The 21,815-nt window shown below is 35.8% G+C and overlaps 3 protein-coding genes across 3 annotated transcripts; 1 reads left to right on the forward strand and 2 right to left on the reverse strand.

The window, feature by feature from the left end:
• Nucleotides 1-529: 529 nt before the first annotated feature.
• LOC132550215 (serine-enriched protein-like) lies at nucleotides 530-2,728 on the reverse strand. Its single transcript, XM_060214252.1, has 5 exons — nucleotides 2,650-2,728; nucleotides 1,881-2,154; nucleotides 1,104-1,297; nucleotides 745-914; nucleotides 530-634 (listed from the first exon to the last, which is right to left on the reverse strand). Exons 1-5 carry the CDS (start codon nucleotides 2,726-2,728, stop codon nucleotides 530-532), a joined length of 822 nt encoding a protein of 273 aa, XP_060070235.1.
• Nucleotides 2,729-7,689: 4,961 nt separating this feature from the next.
• On the reverse strand, nucleotides 7,690-13,088 carry LOC132550214 (transforming growth factor-beta-induced protein ig-h3-like). The gene is made up of 6 exons (XM_060214251.1): nucleotides 12,941-13,088; nucleotides 11,558-11,775; nucleotides 10,371-10,557; nucleotides 9,646-9,744; nucleotides 8,786-8,899; nucleotides 7,690-7,817 (listed from the first exon to the last, which is right to left on the reverse strand). Exons 1-6 carry the CDS (start codon nucleotides 13,086-13,088, stop codon nucleotides 7,690-7,692), a joined length of 894 nt encoding a protein of 297 aa, XP_060070234.1.
• A 636-nt stretch (nucleotides 13,089-13,724) lies between these two features.
• On the forward strand, nucleotides 13,725-16,747 carry LOC132550213 (transforming growth factor-beta-induced protein ig-h3-like). Its single transcript, XM_060214250.1, has 6 exons — nucleotides 13,725-13,872; nucleotides 14,379-14,587; nucleotides 14,826-15,027; nucleotides 15,374-15,472; nucleotides 16,260-16,373; nucleotides 16,620-16,747. Exons 1-6 carry the CDS (start codon nucleotides 13,725-13,727, stop codon nucleotides 16,745-16,747), a joined length of 900 nt encoding a protein of 299 aa, XP_060070233.1.
• The last annotated feature ends 5,068 nt before the right edge of the window (nucleotides 16,748-21,815 follow it).

Raw genomic sequence — 21,815 nt, forward strand, 5'->3', positions numbered from 1 at the left:
CTCGTTTGTCCTCTCACACTGTCCTCACTACCTCCCACTTCTCTCCTTCTTTACAGTGTTAACTCTCACATCTATGAATCACTAGCATCACAGCAAAACGTTAAAGTAGACAGTGTTGTCAGTTTACAATAGCATAATAAACATTTCTATGAACACATACTTAATTTCTTAATTTCTAAATAACAACAGAACGAACCTACTCGATACTAAACATGACATTATTCGATCGCAAAACACTCGACAGGTCCATCGTACATATGGGTTAACGAAAATCACCGATTCCTTTTGGGAAGGAAATTATATATACAAGCTCTAGACTTTGTTTACTCATCCCATATCGTTCATTATGAATGAGATAGTGATTAAACTAAAGTGATCGATCGTCTGTTTCAGCACATGTTTTGACACGTCAGCACTTCAGCGAAGATATCATATTTTTAAATAAGTTTTTGATCAAAGTCAGTTTAAATCACCATTGTATACAGCACTTTTCTTTCTGTAGACACTTTTGTGATGACGTCACTTCCTTCTATACAGTTGTCACATTCGATGTCTTCTGTTTTGAACCATAGGATGACTTTTCTTGAAAGTTTTCGTTTATCTTGTTTTCATTTTCATGAAGCGACTTGTTGATCTGTCAAAACGAAACAAACAGATGTATATTATGATTCCATTGGATGAAATAATACCAATCATAAAATGGCATTTAATCGTAATTTTTAATGCATTGCTAAATTACGTTACCTTGGAGACGAGTTTCCTTGTTGCTCTGTGTTGACTATATCGGAAAGCCGATGTCATCAACGCATGCGCAGTTTCCTTTCCAGATGTACTATTTAATGAGCGACGGACAAAATCCCAGCAGGCTGATCGCAAGTCCTCCAAACCAAACTGATAGGCTCCACACAACAAACCTGTAGAATCATACAAGGTTAATTAATTGAATTTTATTTGATTTTGAATATTTGTTAAATTTTCTCGCGATTTTCAATGATTAAAATACAAAGTGTTATTCGTGGAACCAAACCCAAAACTTTTATATTGATAAAGTTGGACTGACCTCGGCCAGTCTGTGATAAAACAGATAAGAGGTGTCAACTTACCCGCTACATTGTGAACACCAATGTCTACAGATCCACAGTGAACAAATTGCATCAACATTCTGAAGTCCTCCGGCTCGTACTTATTAACGTCTATGATAACATTCGACTTGGAATGGGACTTTCGTAATTTCTTGAATGACGATCTTTCTGTTGCCGCTCGATGTTGTTGATTTAAAATGAGTTGATACAACACTCTGAAAAAGTGGTTAAATAATAAGAACTGATGTCACAAATATCAATTAGCAAAACTACTGAATATGTCATGTCGACAAAATAGATCACTCCCTGAGCAAGCCTTCAGCAAATACCTGTAACCTGCAACTTTAAAATTCGTCAAGATATTCCGGTAGAAAAACCTGAGATGAAATGTTAATTGATTATAAAAGATCAGAAAATTAACAAATTCATCAATTTTCCAAGCTAGTACACCTCGTCATCGTTTTAAGATTTATTCAAGTCATTTTTTTTTTAGTTTCTCAGTCATCTGCAAGTATTTTTTAAGGGTAGGCCCATAGCATCACTGGCGAGACCTAGAACGACGGAACAGCTGTATGATGCAGTGCAATTTATTACTAGTCTCTACTTCATTCTACAGTTGTAGTAAAGGTGAAGGATGGGATCCACTTGTATCATTTGTACAATCTTATACGTCACAGGTAATTTCTGTTCACTTTTTATATAGTATATATATATATATATATATATATATATATATATATATTCTATATATTTAAATTCTATTAATGATAATTAAAATGTGTTTCTACTTGACATTACCTGCTTCTTGTGCCGAGAATTGCCTTTACTCCGTACACTGGAATCTTAGTTGGGCCGACCAAAAACGTGACGTCACACAACTCTGGCATGGAAACGATGTATTTAAGATGTTCACAGAGTGCGCTGGTACTTTTGTAGCTCATGACTTCTGTAGCCTCGTCTTCAGACTCGCTATCACATGCGGAGTCACATGTCAAGTATGGCTGCTGTGGCTTTAACAGACTGGTTTCCGTATCGGATACTTCCTGTGTGGAGTCATATCCCGAGGAAAATCCTGAAAGTATGATGTTTATTTGTTTGATGATTATGTGTTGTTTGTGTGTGCCTTAGTAAGTTAATGATTAATGGTGCTTTCTTGTTAAATGGTTTTATTTCTTCAGAGAAGAGACAGCGCGCAGCATTACGTGATAAGTTATTTACATTTTAAATATTTTAAATTAAATTCTGGTGAAGATTGAAATGTTGCAATAAAATTACACATATTTGTATTTAATCTCCTCATTGAGAAAAAACTACAAACAAACGCATCTCTAAAAAATTTGGGTGAAAGATGTTTAAATCTCCTAAGTCTTTGGAACACATTTACCATTAAGCGTTTTGTTGTGTAAATATAGCAATTTATTTCCACCATGAACAGACATGAAACATGTTGACTAGCTTGTAGGAGCGTGAGAAATCCAAATTCGTTGTTATGATACAAAATGTACAACAATGATACCACACAAAAATATCCGATATCTGAGAGATGCAGTTTTTAACTGGCACTTACCGTCTTTTTCCTGGTCAGACGTCGCAATTTCCAAATGGTCATTTTCCAGCAGCAGAACCCGGGATTCGGACTTAGACATTCTGGTTAAATTAACTGTTATATTTACTGAGGTAAACTGTACAAGGAATAACTGTCAAAATAACTTCAGACGCACTCCAAGTTTCTCAAAAAATTATCGGAGTTTAGTCCGTAGTTACAGCTAGACGTGCAAGTGGTGTCGTATGTCGTGGTTGTGACGTTTTATACTCCTTACTCAGTGTCCAGTGAATGACAGGGCATCTACTCAGGATGGACACCGTCGCACCTTTTTAACGATGAGTCGATGTCCTTCTTAGTGGCCGGGGGTCGTACTGGAGGGGAGGCCTCGGCTTGGGGAGACCACGCCCCGCTGATCACGTGGACACATCAGGCGTTTGGGGAACTAATTGAGTTGTTTGACTTGTTCATTTTACCACCTATCTGTGTAAACGGCTTGGGCCCATTATAGTTAATCATGTCTGAGTAATTTACGTACAAAAGAACCTACTTACGGTACCCTATACAAATAGTACTTCAGTATTGATAACGATTAGTAAGTAATCTATACTACGCAATATCTGCTTCTTCAGTCTTTACTACATCTAGGGTTAATATATATATATATAAATAAAACAGCTGGAGTAAGGGCCCGTGATAAAAATATACTTTTTCCTCATTTTTACTGAATGAAATATTTCGATCTGAATAATGTATGCAAGTTTTGGATTGAAATAAATAACGAATGTACAGAAAACTGCTTAAATGTTAACAGTAAATGTTAAATAAATGTTAATTTTGATGATCGCTTAAAAGAAGTTCCATTTTTGGGGATTGAATTTCAGAATTCAATTAATAATTATTCAAAAAAAAAACCTTGGGAAAGATTAGTAATTCTCTTTTCCAATGTACGTGGCTATATTTATTTTATGATTCCTTTTGCTATTTAACATTCAATTGCTGTGAAAGTGTATGTCAGCAATTTGTTAAAAAATGTTGAAACGGAAACATTTATTGAAATAATTTATTACATTTTGAAATATAGCTATTGAAATGTGACATGGACGTTTCAGTAGGTAATGAATTGGAGAATTCCACCATCAGAGCTAACATTATAATGAGTCAGAACTTATACATGAAACAGTTATTTGATGGTGTGTGTAGGATGAGGAAGTTTCACATTATTGTTTACGTCTGAATATTTTTATGTTATATTTAAATGCTTGAAAAAAAAATCAACGAAGAGCAACTGAACTACTATCAGATGTTTTCGTACAATTAATGATAAAGGGAAAATAAGCTCTCCACCCTAAAATATTGTAGAATTAGGGAAACTGTAAGTTTTCAAAATAATGAACAATATTTCATACGAAGGCTTTACCTGAATCCATTAACAGCTTCTACAACCGAAATAAAATGAGAGATCAACTTGTAGACATAGTGCGTAAATTGTAGTGTTTATATCCCCGATGTAATACAGAAATAGTGCTATTAGATATATTGATTCTATGGAAACATTGATAGAGAAGTCCTCGGTGTGCGTTCACAATTTTAATTCCCATTAAATATTGAAAATCCAAGGTCTTATAAAAGTGTTTTGATATATTCTAAATAATAACTAGGAGAGTAACTATTAGTACACCTGGTTTACCAATATCCAGGTAACAATAACCCTCTACGGAATGAGGTATACATCAGTTATAATGATATACATGTACAGAATTAGTTGTACATCGGTTATAATGATATACATAAGTTATAATAACCTTTTATACAGAATGAGGTGTACACAAGTTATAATAACCTTTTATACAGAATGAGGTGTACATAAGTTATAATAACCTCTTATACAGAATTAGGTGTACATCAATTATATTAACCTTTTATACAGAACTAGGTGTACATCAGTTATAATAACCTTTTATACAGAATGAGGTGTACATAAGTTATAATAACCTTTTATACAGAATGAGGTGTACACAAGTTATAATAACCTTTTATACAGAATGAGGTGTACACAAGTTATAATAACCATTTATACAGAATGAGGTGTACATCAATTATATTAACCTTTTATACAGAACTAGTTGTACATCAGTTATAATAACCTTTTATACAGAATGAGGTGTACATAAGTTATAATAACCTTTTATACAGAATGAGGTGTACACAAGTTATAATAACCTTTTATACAGAATGAGGTGTACATAAGTTATAATAACCATTTATACAGAATGAGGTGTACATCAATTATATTAACCTTTTATACAGAACTAGTTGTACATCAGTTATAATAACCTTTTATACAGAATGAGGTGTACATAAGTTATAATAACCTTTTATACAGAATGAGGTGTACACAAGTTATAATAACCTTTTATACAGAATGAGGTGTACATAAGTTATAATAACCATTTATACAGAATGAGGTGTACATCAATTATATTAACCTTTTATACAGAACTAGTTGTACATCAGTTATAATAACCTTTTATACAGAATGAGGTGTACACAAGTTATAATAACCTTTTATACAGAATGAGGTGTACATAAGTTATAATAACCTTTTATACAGAATGAGGTGTACACAAGTTATAATAACCTTTTATACAGAATGAGGTGTACATAAGTTATAATAACCTTTTATACAGAATGAGGTGTACATAAGTTATAATAACCTTTTATACAGAATCAGGTGTACACAAGTTATAATAACCATTTATACAGAATGAGGTGTACATCAATTATATTAACCTTTTATACAGAACTAGTTGTACATCAGTTATAATAACCTTTTATACAGAATGAGGTGTACATAAGTTATAATAACCTTTTATACAGAATGAGGTGTACATAAGTTATAATAATCTTTTATACAGAATGAGGTGTACATCAATTATATTAACATTTTATACAGAATTAGTTGTACACCAGCTATATTAACCTTCTATACAGAATTAAAGGTACTTGTCAATCAGTTGTGTATTGTAATAACCTTATCTACAAACAAGGGAGTTTAAAATCGTTTTTTATAAAAATGTCATTTACATGTATTTCGCTTTAAAATGAAATCATGATGAAATGACAAAACACATCAATATTGAAATTTCACACTTTATTCCCCTTTGAAATAAATCATTAAAACAGTAGTGAAACAACAGTGTGTTGGACCAGTAGTCCTGGTTTACACAACCAGGTAATAACCAAGCCGAGGTACCCGGTGTTTGTTTAGTTAAGGTCTGAAGACGATCTATGTCGGGGAGATCAAAGAGAAACACACCGGCAAAAAAAGACACAGGCGTCACTAAGAAGACTACACGGACACTACAATATCGCTTGTGTTGTTTTAGACTAGCGCAAAGCAGATGTTCCTGGAAATACATTTCAAATAAACAAAACACGTAAATGAAAAGGCCTAGGACAACTATGCCACAATGTATAGAATAATATATATACATTAAAAATTAAGATCTGTTTACGTTTTCCTCAAAAATGGTATCACAAAAAAGGTCACTTGCCGAAAAAATAGGATTGTGAAATAGGGGATACCGCTTAACATAATTAGTAACTGCTAAGAAACATATTTCCAGTGTGTTTTATTGAGAATGCCTGTCGACATTCGTGTGAAAGAACTAGTGTAGTAATATTGCAGATTTCTGGAAACTCATGCAAATCTTTCTTTCGTCACAGATTGTGTTTCTAAAAATTAAATCCTGTGAGATCATTTTCATTCAACTTGAAATTTTGTTTAAATCAACCATTACTAATGTATGTTTTTGAAACTGCAACCAATGCATGTATATTTCATTTCAGGGTGTAATAGCCATCATGAATGTGTTACAGGTATATGTTATCGAAGCTTCAGGCCCAGAGTCAGTCGATAAGTGTTGAAAACAGCTGTAGAAAAATAGCGCAACCACTCGGTATTTTGATCAATGAAGCATATAACATAGGTATGGAAGCTTATAGTGGTAATCACATAAAGATGTAAATGTGTGTGCAACATAACTAGCTTATCATGTTCTAAACAGCAACACTGCTTTAAAGAAACTATACCTAGGATATAATATAACTGTGTGATGTCAAACATCCTCATCCAATCAAGCTATTTCATGTTTCTATCCCCATCTCACATCCTCGGCCACATCATACTATTTCACGTTTCTATCTCGATCTCACATCCTCGTCCCCATCATACTATTTCACGTTTCTATCCCCGTCTCACATCCTCGTCCCCATCATACTATTTCACGTTTCTATCCCCGTCTCACATCCTCGTCCCCATCACACTATTTCACGTTTCTATCCCCGTCTCACATCCTCGTCCCCATCACACTATTTCACGTTTCTATCCCCGTCTCACATCCTCGTCCCCATCACACTATTTCACGTTTATATCCCCGTTTCACATCCTCGTCCCCATCACACTATTTCACGTTTATATCCCCGTCTCACATCCTCGTCCCCATCATACTATTTCACATTTCTATCCCCGTCTCACATCCTCTTCCTCATCATATTATTTCACATTTCTATCCCCGTCTCACATCCTCGTCCCCATCATACTATTTCACGTTTCTATCCCCGTCTCACATCCTCGTCCCCATCATACTATTTCACATTTCTATCCCCTCCTCACATCCCCATCCCAGTTTATATTGTAATTACATTGCCAAGACACTATCTATATGTATGCATCCATCTTTTGTAATCTCCAATAAAAGAACTTTATTAGTTGGAACAAGTTGTGTTCAATCATTATGTTTGAAAAAAATATATTATGTTTAAACCGACTTTCATGTGGCTAAATATAAGCCTTGTCGTTCAGTTCAAATTCACTAACGTAAACAAAAGTTCGTTAAATTATCAAATTTGATTTCAATATATCTTATACCACAACGCTTGTTGAAATCATACAGGACCGTCCATGCACGTCCAGTTCTAAATCTGTTGAAATGATAACGAAAAATAGCTTCACAGTTGATCATAGAAAATTGAGGTTTATTAACATTTAACAGTACAAGATTAGAGGGCAGCTATTTTAGCCTTGAGGCTGCTGGGGACCAAGACGTGATTTATCTTGTGGACGACTCCGTTAGTAGCACTCATGTCTCTATCAGTGACGCGGGCACCGTCAACCGACAAGGAGTATCCTATAACAAACAAACGCAAACATGACGTACCACTACAAACAACGACGGAAACAATGGCGGCCAGTTAATGCAGCTTCATTGTTCTTTATTTAAGTCATTGTATGAAAATAGTTTAGTCAATCTACTCCTAAATAATTGTAATGCCGTTTTGTCGTAACCATACCAAATTCAGTTTTGAACTACCGACTCATGTTGCAAAGGTATAGGAATACAGCAAGTAACAGACACAAATTGGAATTGCTCCCCCGCCCCTTACAATAGAATAAAAATAACCATACGATCGTCAGAAAAATGACAGTGATAAACATTGGTCCTATGTTAACATTCATGAATGTTACGAATGTCAACTGAATAATCATAACCAAACCAAAAATCTAGTTTACATTGGTTGGCAAATAATTAAACATTACAATCCATGGAAGACATGACGGAATTATCACCAAAGTTTCAAAAACTGAAAAAGACAACAAGGTTTCAAAATTGGGCCATCATAATCATATGTTTACAAAAAGCAAGGAGATTGTCCCACTGAAAAAAAAGCCAGTATTTTTGGAAATTATAAAAACGCTCCTCGTCAAAACATTGATACAGTACCAAATTTGGTCAAGCAGAAAAAAATATATAAATACGTATTTATACAATCTCAAATAATCGATAACTTCAGCGCGCAGAGTTACTACATTCTATGTAAATAACCATTACACTAATTTAAACTTGAAACGGCATAAATCACCTTGCTTACTGAAACCGCTACCGACAAAAATATAAAATGTTCGGGCCACACACAAAGATCTTATCTTGACAATGTAATGACGTGAGAACATCACTTCCACAGTTTCTATATATAACGACTAGGTTACAACAGCATCAACATTCAAATCATACAATATTCAATCACGGTCTTTGATAATCATACTTAAAAAATAATTATGTGAATATCTATTTCAAAAGTTTTTAAACATATTCACCTGTGAATGAGGCATACAGCCTCTCACGATCGTCTTGTTCCAGGGTGTTAAGATACTCGGAGTGCATACCCGCGGAGTACAGAGAACCGTGGATCACATGGTACTTCAAAACATCTGAAATGTAAAACCCGTGAAATTCAGGCTCCAGGTCAGTATCAATTGCCGCTGGTGCTGCTCGATTCGACGTGTTCGGCGTGACGGGCAAATCGAGTGCACCCGCCGATATCAAACGACTGTTTCCACATTTACAATATGATACACAAAAGACAGAATGAGGTGTTACTTTTTAGGCGGCATCGTTGTGTAGAGCCGTTGTTTACAAAAAAGTATATTACAGCTTACCCTTATTGCCTATGTTCTCTTTTTATTAAAATGAAAAAAAATAACAGTGTATGTCTCTGTTTGATTTAAATTGATTTACAAGTTACGTCGCGAATGACAATGCGATTGTATCGTTAACTAATTTCAGTAGACACTATTTTGATCGTTTGTCTGGGTACATAATATGACTGATATGGACTTCCGGTTAACAAGAAACTGTCACGGTATATAACATGGCAGTTATCGACTTCCGGTAAACAAGAAACTATCGCAGTACACAGCATGACCGTTATCGACTTCCGGTAAACAAGGAATTGTCTCGGAGGACAACCGGGCCATGACTGGCTTAACGAAATATTACGGATTTAGATATTAATTGTGACTTAATAAGAAAACTTATATTTCATATCATTTGTTTGAAGGACCAATTTGAAGCTGAAATAAATTCTTCTACAGCGTACTAAAATTGTCCTAACTATACTCTGTTGTCATTGTTCCAGTTTAATGAAAGACTTTATAAAACGCCTACTGCATATTACCTGCTAAAATATCTGGATTAGCTAGAAGTTTAGAAACGGTTTCATTTCCAAGACTTGCAAAAGCATTGTCGTCAGGCGCCATAACAGTGATGGGTCCATCTGTGGGGAAAAAATAACATCTTTAGCTCTTTCGCTACACATGTATGTATTATCTTCCAATCGAGGATTTTTCGAAGATTTTATATAAATAATCAGTCTCCTGATGACGAGTCATCTCGTTGGATAAACACTGACCAAGCACGAAAGATACATGAAACAATACCGATCAAGGAAACGTTGAAGAGGATAGTTGTGGGGATTCAATCGTATAAACCTCTATCATTTCACTGGTAAGGAAGTCTATTAGTTGATCAAAAGGTTTTAATGATATTGTTTTGCAACATCTTCGTGGAAGAGAATAGTCATATCTTTGTTACAGGTCGAAAATAACCTCATTGGTAATTTGCTAGATATATTTTAATATGTCTGGCCAATAAACAGAAATAAATCATTGCATATTGATTTCGAAATCAGGATTTAGAGTTGCTGTGAAATACAGCATTAGATATACACACATCTTTATACATAATTGTGAGATGTGGGGAAATCTCTTGCCATGCTTATTTACCGCAATTTTTCCCTCAAAGAAAATAGTTATTTTTAAAAACAAATCGAACTGACTGTAGGTTCATTGACGTACAGTGGTATGGATCGACTGGTCACATATATCTGTCCGTTTATCATACCTGCGAGGGCGTCGACTAAACCAGCGGCTTGAGCAGCAGCAATGAGTGTGTTGAAACTTCCATCGGCTTGTAGTACATCGACAACAGATCCTTTTGGTGGCATAAGCACTTGACTTACGCGATGTATAACTCCATTACTGACGATCTTATCAGCATACGTGATTGTGGCACCCTCTATCGTGATTCTCTGTAAATAACAATTCTTACGTAATGATGTTTATTAAAATGAAAAGAAAGTATTCCACAACTTAATTCATTTCAGTTGACTACAAAATACACATTACATAAAGGTTTACAGCCGGTACAAACATTACAATAATAATCCATTGCGCCATTACAATGGCGAATAGTGTTGTCGTAAATTCATCTCCATTGTCATAGCTATACAGATAAAACTGCATCCTGTATATATTTCGTCCTTCAGTGCATTGACGGGGGGAATGGAAATAAATACTTGAAATATAGAGGGGAAATATATATATATATTAACGATATTAACGTTTATGAAAATCTAATTTGTTTGTGCATCATGAAGCCAGGCCAAGAATGAAAGGAATCTAGATATGGCCATTATCGATATGACAAGTCTATAGGACTTAACTATTCCATAAACAATATATTTTACAGCTGCCTCTCTAACAATCTCATATTCAAACATCAAAATATGACTTTCAAGTACCATTTTGTTTCTTTATTTTTATTTTTGACACCATACATTTATCGGAAATCGATAAGGTGTTTCAAGAACAAAGATAGATCGTTATTATATTCTGTTAGAGTGTTCAAAAGACACAGAAGTGAAAAGCACCTTTAAATACAAATTTAGATTGAGATACAGTAAAACCAGACAATTACTTAACTGTAGCATATAACTGTTTCGTGATATATAGGACTCGTCAGTGTTACTAAGGACCAAAAGTTTGAAACGTTGTAGGCGACTGAGAAAAATCCAAAGAGATGAAAAGATATGTGAAAATCTAGACGTAATGATGATATTTCTTAATTATGATATATAACATCAACTGATAGCATTATCACCTAAAATCATGCTGAAATTGTCACCTTCCTTGTTTTAACGCATGGCAGGTAAATCGGATCCAGTAAACGTTTAAACTCTATTAGGTTTTTATCACAGAGAAAGGCCCGTTCAATATCACGATAAGGGTGATTGTGATAAGAAAACTTACACGTTTGTACATATAGTCGTTGACTCTAAGTTGATCTCCAGTCAGTGTCTCCAACATCATTTCATTAACCTTCAAATCATCCATTTTGTACGTGCCACTGACCACGTGATACTTGAGGATTTCTGCCAATGCATTGGTATCGTTCTTCAGCATTGTGAGGGTCGCCGACGGGAGCTTGGAGAAGGCAAGGTCATCAGGAGCGAATAATGTAAATGGCCCTGGATAGGTAAAATAATCTCCATGTAAGAACAAAAGCTATGTCATAATATTTTAACTTTTGCCAAGCACACCGAGTGTCTACAAAGTTGGTGGTAAAAAGACTATAGGTGTTTTACAGATGTATGAAAGTAAAGCTGATATAGAGTTGCCATAGAAATCGTCTAGCGGATAGTGCTCTCAAGGTACATGTTTCTGGATGGTTGTTTCAGGCATACAAAATTATCTCCCCTGGTGACAAAGGCTTACCGGGCACCAGGACAATTGCCCCCCCCCCACCCTCTGGTAACAAAGGCTTACCGGGCACCAGGACAATTGCCCCCACCCCCCTCTGGTGACAAAGGCTTACCGGACACCAGGACAATTGTCCCCCTCTGATAACAAAGGCTTATTGGGCACCAGGACAATTGCCCCCCCCCCTCTGGTGACAAAGGCTTACCGGACAATTGTCCCCCTCTGATAACAAAGGCTTACCGGACAATTGTCCCCCTCTGATAACAAAGGCTTATTGGGCACCAAGACAATTGCCCCCCTCTGGTAACAAAGGCTTACCGGGCACCAGGACAATTGACCCCTTCCCCCCGATAACAAAAGTCAATTGAAATAGTTTACCGCATACTTAAATTGACCTAGTTCCATATATGTTAGATACTCATTCAACATAGCTTACTGGTCCCAAACGGAAAATTCAAATCGAAATCAGCTCGCATTCATGCATTAAAGAGGGTTCGGAAATATTTGTTTGAAGAATATTTTGACGAGTTAAGTAGAATGTTGATAGTCTTACAAGTTTGTCAAGCAAGCATCGTTTGATTAATTGATTTGATGGAAATAACGGAACGAAAACATGGTACCGTACTGTATCGAATATAATTACTCGTGAGAAAACATTGTAACAATCCAAACTGTATTCATTGTCGAAAAGATATACAAGACAAGTTCATCATCGACATAAGGCAATCCCTGATATTTAAAGGACAATGGGTACCTTTGTGTAAACATTAGGTCCCTGACAGCTGCTTTAATGTACAGATTGATACTTTTTTTTAATTGATTATTGATAAACTCATCAAATTAACAACTAGACATATAAAGATATAGTTTATAATATATTTGGATAACACATAATACATTATATTAATAATTCTCAGATTAAATGTGGCAAACCTCCAGTGGCGAGGACATCTGTGAGTCCCGCCTGTTGGATTAGGGCGACTAGTGTCTGTTCTCGCGAGCTGGCTTTCAAAGCATCTATAATGGTATCATTGGTCTGGGCGAAGACACAGGGCAACAATACAGCTAGTAGAACAAGCATGGTGACGGTCGTTATGGCAGAAACTCGGGGCACTGACTGGTCTGTTTGCTGTGGCACTGTTCAACTGATAGTTCTTATCACTCCGATATCAGGGTCTACTTAGGGGTCATGACCTAACGCCCTCGACTGCACCCTAATTTCTTTACAGGAGCTTTGTTGTATCATAGGAAAGTTATTTATTTAATTGAGTAATTACTTGTATTCAGCGGTAAGGTTTATACAACGTATTTTATGTTGAGAACAATTAGATCTTGTAAGGTTATGGATAATTTACATTTTGGTCAAACATGGACAAAATTTACAGAAAATAAGTACACAAATCACACGTGTGATAAATCGTACGGTACCCTAGAGTTCACGCAATTGTGCTTCACATTTCACGTGGACATATGTAACAATGATTCCATAAATGAAGCCTTACTGTAGGACAATAATTGGAACCTCGGTTACACAACATATGGGATTTACCACACGTAACCAGAACGGATAGATCACGAATACTGTATTGCGACACACAGAGATAAGGTATATATCGGAGCACTGACGTCATTCCGTGAACATGACATCTGTACTTATCCAGGTTTTGTCCATTTTTGTGGCCGTTCGAGCTGAGCCGAGTCGTGTCCCTGTCTGACAATGAAGACTAGTCTTGTTTTTCTTTCCATCCTCTCACTGGCGGCAGCCACACTGCCTAACCTAGTGGATCTCGCTAACGCCAATAATGCTACCACACTTACACAGTTCCTCGCTACAGCAGGACTTGATGACGTCATCAGGGATCAAGGTACACGTATCATGTTGAGATATTATTAGATTTCATATAAATTACTTAATTTCTATCTAAAAGTATCGCGAATTTAAGAATATATATAAATTGTCAAAGAATGAGTTTCGGTAATGCGATGACTCTCTTCAACATAATCAAAGACGTGTATTTATACAATCTATTGAGAAACCATTGAATGATTACCATCAGAAATACTGTTGTTGAAAAATAAATAATAACTACCCTCTTATCGGTGTTTTACAAATCGTCACGAGGATTCTTTTTATCATTAGTCTATCCGGCCTCATTATTCTTAAATAAAATCGAAACTTAAGTATGGTCCTATCATATAACCAGTTCTCCTGTTCTGCGTCAGTGGAATGTTTTACAGTTGGAAAACATTCTTCACAAACAATTTTCTTAATTTCTTAATTCATGAACGTATTTTAACGTTTGGTAAAGTATGTTTTAGGATTAAAAATAATAAAACTTATGAATGACATTGTAAATGAACCCTGTTGCAGGCCCTTTCACCATTATTGCTCCTGTTGACTCTGCATTTGCCAAGATTCCAAGTGAGGTTGCCGCCAACCTTACCGCTAACCCAAATGAGTTAGCTAACGTTCTCCAGTACCATGTTGTCAAGGGAGAGATTTTCACCTTTGACCTTCGATCCGGACAAGTCCTGACAAGTTTGAACGGACATTCCATTAGAGTATACATGTCTGGAAATGTAAGTCCCTTCTTCAGGGTTAAACTTTTGATATCAAATACATTCAAATTATTACATGTAAAACTTAGCTGAGCAAAGTATCAGTAAAAGAAGCATGATGTTAATTCTAGTAACTATAGCCACAATCACATTAAAGATACAAATCCAAGATTTGAATAAGTATAGTATTCTTATCAAAAATGGTACAGGGTAAAAGTTGAATGGAATAATAATCTTTCAATTAATTCCATCTTCACAGCAAATCTTCTTCAACCAAGCCAGGGTCGTGTCCATGGATGTACTTCAGGGCTCTAACGGAGTTATCTACCTTGTTGATGAAGTCCTAAGTGTCCCCGAGGGAACCATTGACCAGATACTCATGAATCCTGATTATGAAATTAGTGAGTTCCTCGAACTCGTCAAGGTGGCGCGTCTAGAGGGCGCCCTGAACAGGACTGCAGGTACGAATACTGACCAAGAACTGAGTATAGAATAATATCAAGATAACTGCTACACTGATTTTTTGTTTTGAATGACTCTAAGGAGTGAAAATACTCACTTCCGGTGCATTAAAAAATGTTCTTTTTATATTCAAGTTCCTACAATTTGTAATTCATGAACAAATATGATTGAAAATAATTTACATGATTGAAAAAATATATTAGCACATTATTCGTGCAGAACAACGAAAATGTAATCACCATTCTTATCATACAGAAGTCTTTATTGTATTCTGTTATAACAGTATAAGGAATTCATACAAACCAACAAAAATGATCTTTGTATGATAAAATAATGTGTTTCCAGGAACAAGATACACAGTATTCGCACCGACTAACGCCGCCATCAATTCTCTGGATCCCTCCATTCTCCAGAAAATCAAGTCCAGCTATTCCCTGACTCATCGTAAGTTTCTTATATCTCATCACTAATATTCAATGTATCAACCTTATTACTCCGCGCTTGTGTGTGTTTGTATGGATGTCTAGGTTATTTGTTGAAATATGTTGTTCACCTCTGTTGCTATGATGATTTATATAAGTATGCGAAAAAATCACTGTCAAAAAGGCAACAATCCACTTTAAGTTGATAAAAAGACGATACCACAACGACTGACTACTTTTTAAATAACTGTACGTTAAAATCTAACTAGGTTGAAATGGATCCTCATTTGTGTGCGTGTGTGTTTGTTTGTTTGTGTGTGCGCGCACAGTGATCGTTGAACGTTCATAATCCTATCTGTTCAGTTAAACGCAAGGTATGAAATACCGTACTAATATCCCGTTTTTGTACGTGTATGATTTCTGCAATCATGCATTTCAGTTTCCTATTGGCGTTGAGCTCAGTATTTTTCAAAAGTAATGAATGTTCAAAATATCTTCGAGAAATGTTCTGATTCAAGGACAACATTGCTTTGACATGATGTAACATACACTTGTATGCAAACAACTCAGTTCGTGTTCTTGACAAATCACAGACCTGGCGTAAAAAAGGAGCTTTAGGGTGTTGTATTCAAAAAGTAGCATTTATCTCGGGTACACCTACACCGCGTATATTTGGTGATATAAGCATATCCAAATATACAGCTTATGTAGTGAACACAATAATGTCATAGTTTATATTATTAAGGAGTCGGTGAAACGCCTGTTGATAGATGTTTTCACTGGTTCATCATCTTTCCGTCTTTCAACAGGTTTGGTCGATTACCATATCCACCGCGGTACCCTCCACGAGAAATCTCTCGATCACAGCGGTCACATAAGCACCATGTACACTGGTCACTCCATTACATTAACCGTCGGTTCAGGTCAGTATTCAGGAATTGCTTTTTACGGCCATTTTGTTCTTGGTCACAAAGTAACACATCGTGAACAAGTCATTCAACGTAATGTTGATCAGTTATCAATTATTTGCTCGATCATAAATCGAACATATCAAGAAAAAAACTTGATATTGCTCAATCTATCTAGTCGTTACTATGGTAAGTACCTAATAATTTACACGACTACTGTTTGGCACAGTTTTATACTGATTGTGATGCTCTTTTTCCTAGATGGCGTCGCAAAGCTTAACAACGTGGCAACGTTACAAGAAACTGACATCGAGGCTGAAGATGGCGTCGTTCATGTAATCAGCCACGTGCTCATTCCTAGTACACTTTTCTCTTCTATTGTTGGATGAATGTTTCTGTGAATAATTTGACGCGACACGGGCAAACAACAAATAAATTAATTCAAACTGTTAAAGATGAGTTTCGTTTGTTTATTATACATATAAATATATAAATGCTACCTACGCTGGGCATTTGCAACAAATGTCCAAGGCAAATTCGACCATGTTTCTCGAAAGGTCATGTGTCTTCTGCCTTAACGACGACCTTCGTCATGTAGAGTTCGATGCCGGTCCAAATAATGTCTCACAATTGAAATAGGGTTCAAAGTCTATAAAGCGAAGACCAAAAAGGGACTAGGGGATGGCGTCCACGGATACTTCTGAAATATTTAATTAGAATAAAACCTTCAGATACCTTCTTAACCACACTGAGAAACATCAATTAGCATTGTAACATTTCTCATATTACACTTGTTCATTTAAATCGTGTCTTTCATTTATAAGCCATTTTGATAAAATTTGATAGGTCTCATAACACTACATTCACTGACTTTAAAAGGTGAATCTAGGTCTAGTTATATAATGTTTCTTCAGAAGTCGTATCTCAATCTGAATCGCATTCCTCTTCAATTTCACCGCTGTGACAATATGCAAAATTATTGCTATATAATAAACATATCGTTTAATATCAATATTTATAGATGAATTGATTTACTATTTTATATTCCTTCAAATTAAAAATTTTTGATATTCTGTTTTTACTGATTAAATAGTGTTGTCATATGCAAGATCAAAAATTCAAACTCGTCTTATTATTTTTTTTCTGTCATCTTTTGTTGCCAAAAGTGGACACACTGCTATATGAATTGTAGACATTACAGTGCAAGTGCACCCAGATATTTATACATTTAAATGTGATTTTGTAAGTATTTTCTTTGTTCATGTCGTTATTTTAGTTCTTATCAAAATGTCCAATAACAGTGTTTTGTTTCCAATTTATAGGGAATGATGGTAATCAGTTTAAGATCTTTTTCACAACGTATATATCCATTACATATTAAAAATAACGAACCGTTCATCAGTTTTGAAAACAAAGGTTCACTATCTTTTCCATGGATTCTAGGATAAACTAATTGTATATCCTGCCAATTCCACTACACATTCTTTCTCAATTAATGTTTCGTAACGTCGTGCTTATCTATGACAATTATCGTCCGAAATTATGAAAAGTTCCTCCATACAACCTTAATGCGATGAGTCTTGGTTAGGACCAACTATGACACCGTCCATTCGTCGGAGCGCTCACCCTGATTCATATGCCCGTTGGAAGTCCGATATCTCCCGGAAGAAATTAGTGTGAAAGAGCTAGTTGATCACTTAGAGTGATGAACTACAACAGGGCCAGTACAAAGACAAACAACTCCATCGATACTATCATTTAGACGCATTCTTATAAAATAAAGACAAATTTCTCATTAAAGAGTTCATAGTAAAAGCCATAAATAACAAATGAACGATGTTGTTGTTCAGTAATTTATTTCTTTTAAAAAATCTGTTTTTAACAAGTATATTTAAAATAGTTCATTTCTAATAGTTAAGTCAATTTACCTTGTCCCCATAGAAATATCGCAATTTATGCTGAAACATCATTCACCAACCCCTGCAGAAAGTGTGCGGAATCTGCCTCTAAAAGATTCAGACTCAACAAAGTCCGCCTGGTGTACTTCTGATCAACTGAGTCTATCTGTCTGAGAGCTGTTTTATTGCATCATCTTCCGTAAGAATGGAATGTACGTTTTCCTGTCAAATCTTAACTGTACTGGCTATATAACTCTCTGTAACTCGCCTTTCAGCCATAACAATATCATTGACTTTGATAACCATTTCTGGGGTTACAACATGACAGGCCTTCCAGGACGGGCGTCAATCCCAAAGGCTCTGCCTGCCACGCTAAAATTATGCCATCCACCTTTTCACTGTAGCATATGGTTTGGATATCCTTCGGTGCTGGACATTTCTTATGCAAATATTGAATCACTGTTCTTTCAGCGATTTTGTAGTTTTTGCTACCTCTTCGACATAAATTGAACAAATAACACCAGTCTCCGGGACATAGCCGTAAATATTCAGGGAAAAGTAGAGCTGTAAAAAGGCATCACTGCTGAAGTTCTTCAATACAAGACTCACAACTTATCTATCAGTCCTCGTACACGTAACAAATGCTAATGCGTTATGATGCGTAAGTAATGTTTGACTTGAAGACTTCGAGATAATGATATTCAGAGAAAACATTGTATAGACACCTGTTAATATCAAACCATAACTATATTGTCATAACAGCAATAATATGTTTGTTCTTAATTTCATATATTCTATCCTATTACTGAATATATATGAGGTTTATATATAATGCAGACAGAGATTACCACATCAAGATTACATGACAGATATATTCTCTAACAGATAAACTTTGTTCATTTAGTAATTTAGACACCAAGTAATGATTATGTTTTATACCATGAACTTACACAATAAACATTCAAACTTCATAAAGTCAAAAATTGTTCGTCTTATATGTCCGAAATCCAAGGGACATTGCGGCCATCAAATACAAATGGTAGTCGTTATTATATTTTCTTTGATTAGGATTTATAATCACTAAGGAATTGCTGGTTCATGAATGCTTATTGCGGCCTGACCTACTACCGTCTTTTCACGGAAAAAAAGCTAAAGATAGATGGCTGAATATCATCTTAAAATAGTTCCTTTCAGATAGATATGTAGATCCAAAACGTCAATCTACAGTGACGTGCCAAAAGTATTCGGTATTAAAAAGTCACTGATAAAATTTACGCTTTCATAGTCACTGATATACGTTGTCGTGCTTTTACTACGAAGCCAAGATTTCGAAAAGGCAGATCTTTTAATGGCCGTGTTTACATGTGACGATACACAACAAATATAGAATGAAATTTTTGTTGTCGTCTGCTTTCTGGTTTCCCCCGAATTACTACGAAGCCAAGATGGATTGAAAAGGCAGGGATCTTTTAATGGATGTGAAAAATATTATCATAGGGCTATTTCAGAGCGGATATTCTCGCCGAAATATAAGTATGATGCTAAAATTACCTAAATCTACAACTATTGATATCATTAAAACGTTTTCAAGTTCTGGATCAGTGGAAAACAACGAACAGACAGGCCGCGTTCAGTGAGCAACCGTGATTATCGCAACAAATAGAAGGGATTCGGTGAGCGATATTACAACTAAACTTAATGAATGGCGAAAGTTTCCTATCTCAAAACGACCTATTCAACGCCATCTGCACAAACATGGATACAATAGACGTGGTGCTGAGAAAAGGGGAAATGGACTTTAGACAACTGGAAAGGGTCATATTCTCGGAAGGGTCATATTCTCCGACGAAAGTAAAATAGTTATTGGTCAGGACCGCCGTGTTAACATCTGGAGAAAACGAGACGGAGGATGGAGACCCGATCTCTTCCGGCCGCGTTTGATACACAACAAATATAAAATGATGATTTAAGGCTTTAATTACTGTCAATTTAATTACTTTTATCGATTGAAATTTCAATGCTGCAAAATATTAGGAAGTCTTGGAAGAACATCTCTGGCCTGTTATAACAAGGCATTGTCCTTCAGGTTGTTATTGTTTCCAAGACGATAATGCGCCCCTACATCGTGCAAGGTCCATCCAGGAATGTGTTGCCCGGAAGGGAATCCACTGCATGAGTTAGCCAGCACAGTCTCCAGATATAAATATTATTGAAAATGTTTTGTTGTCTGTCAAAATCAAACTCCAATCCCGCGTAACATTTGTAAAATAGAAAGAAGACTTGTTCAGGGAAATACAAATATCTGGATGGAGATTACATCTGACTACATCCACTGCTTACATAATTCGAGGGTTTAAAATGTGATCAGATTAAAGAGATATCTCACAAAATACTAAAGTGTGTAATTTTGTTGCAATTGAATCATTAGTTTACCTCTCGGCGACATTTTATATCGACCGTATACTAGTGTATGTCAAAATGTCAAAAAAAACACGCCGCCGTTGTGATCGAATACTTTTAGCACGTCAATGTATGTCAACTTTTTCATATCGTGAAACCCCGTCCATTGGCCGGAATGTGAGTTTCAAGATATTTATGGATTCCGTAGAAAACTACGCTAGAGAGTTGTGCTTTGACCACGTGGGGTTATATTCTTTACGCGATATAAAAGTGGACATATTTGATGCTCATTAGTATGCCTGATGGTTCAATTGTCATTTACATTGTTCTCATTTGGGCATTTGACATTACTTTCTTGGATTGACCAAGAGATACATGGGGTGTCACCGTTGAAACAGAAGACGCGTACCCTTCCAGAATACCTGGTCATCTTCTATTTGTACTTTTCATTTGTCTTCGTGTAAAATCCTTTGTTCAAATTATGTTGGTTGTTTTGGTACAACTTCGATCAACAACAAGGTTAGGGATTAAAATAAAGATTAAGGTAGGCAGTAGAGGTGTGACCAATAACAAGGTTAGAGATAAGAAACGAATTGGGTATGGGGTAAAATTGCCAACAATACCGTGATTTGCTATGAAACAGAAGTCAGATGGTAGATTTTCCCACCTCATTTTACGGAATACAAATGTTATTAAATAATGAATATATGCCCAATGTTTATGCAAGATTATATATATATATAATGTGTTTAAAGATTCTCGTCTGGAAGAGAACTTGTTTCGGTTTATTTTGCTTAACAGCTATGGTAATTTATGAACAGCCTCACAATGTGTGCAATGTATGCGAGACATGTGTTGAGAGAGTCGTCTTCAGGGGCTGCTATTTATTTATGATAGCCTCCTTGTGATAGCACTGTTGTTATCGACTTTCTAGTGCTTCCACACCGAAGTGTACTGCCGAAGACCTCCAGCAGGACACTCCACCTGGTCACATTATATTTACGATTGTTAAGCAATTATTACACTACCGCAATGCTGAGAGTTAAGCGGGGAATACTATTTTATACCCTTTGGTATGTCTTGACCTGCAGACAAAGTCCGAAGCCTTCTTCACATAGGAAAGCCATGGGCTAAAGTGTGACATCGTTAAGGGATACAT

Source organism: Ylistrum balloti, unplaced genomic scaffold, assembly GCF_031769215.1.
Source record: "Ylistrum balloti isolate Yb309-2 unplaced genomic scaffold, AGI_CSIRO_Ybal_v1 Utg370110, whole genome shotgun sequence".
NCBI lineage: Eukaryota > Metazoa > Mollusca > Bivalvia > Pectinida > Pectinidae > Ylistrum > Ylistrum balloti.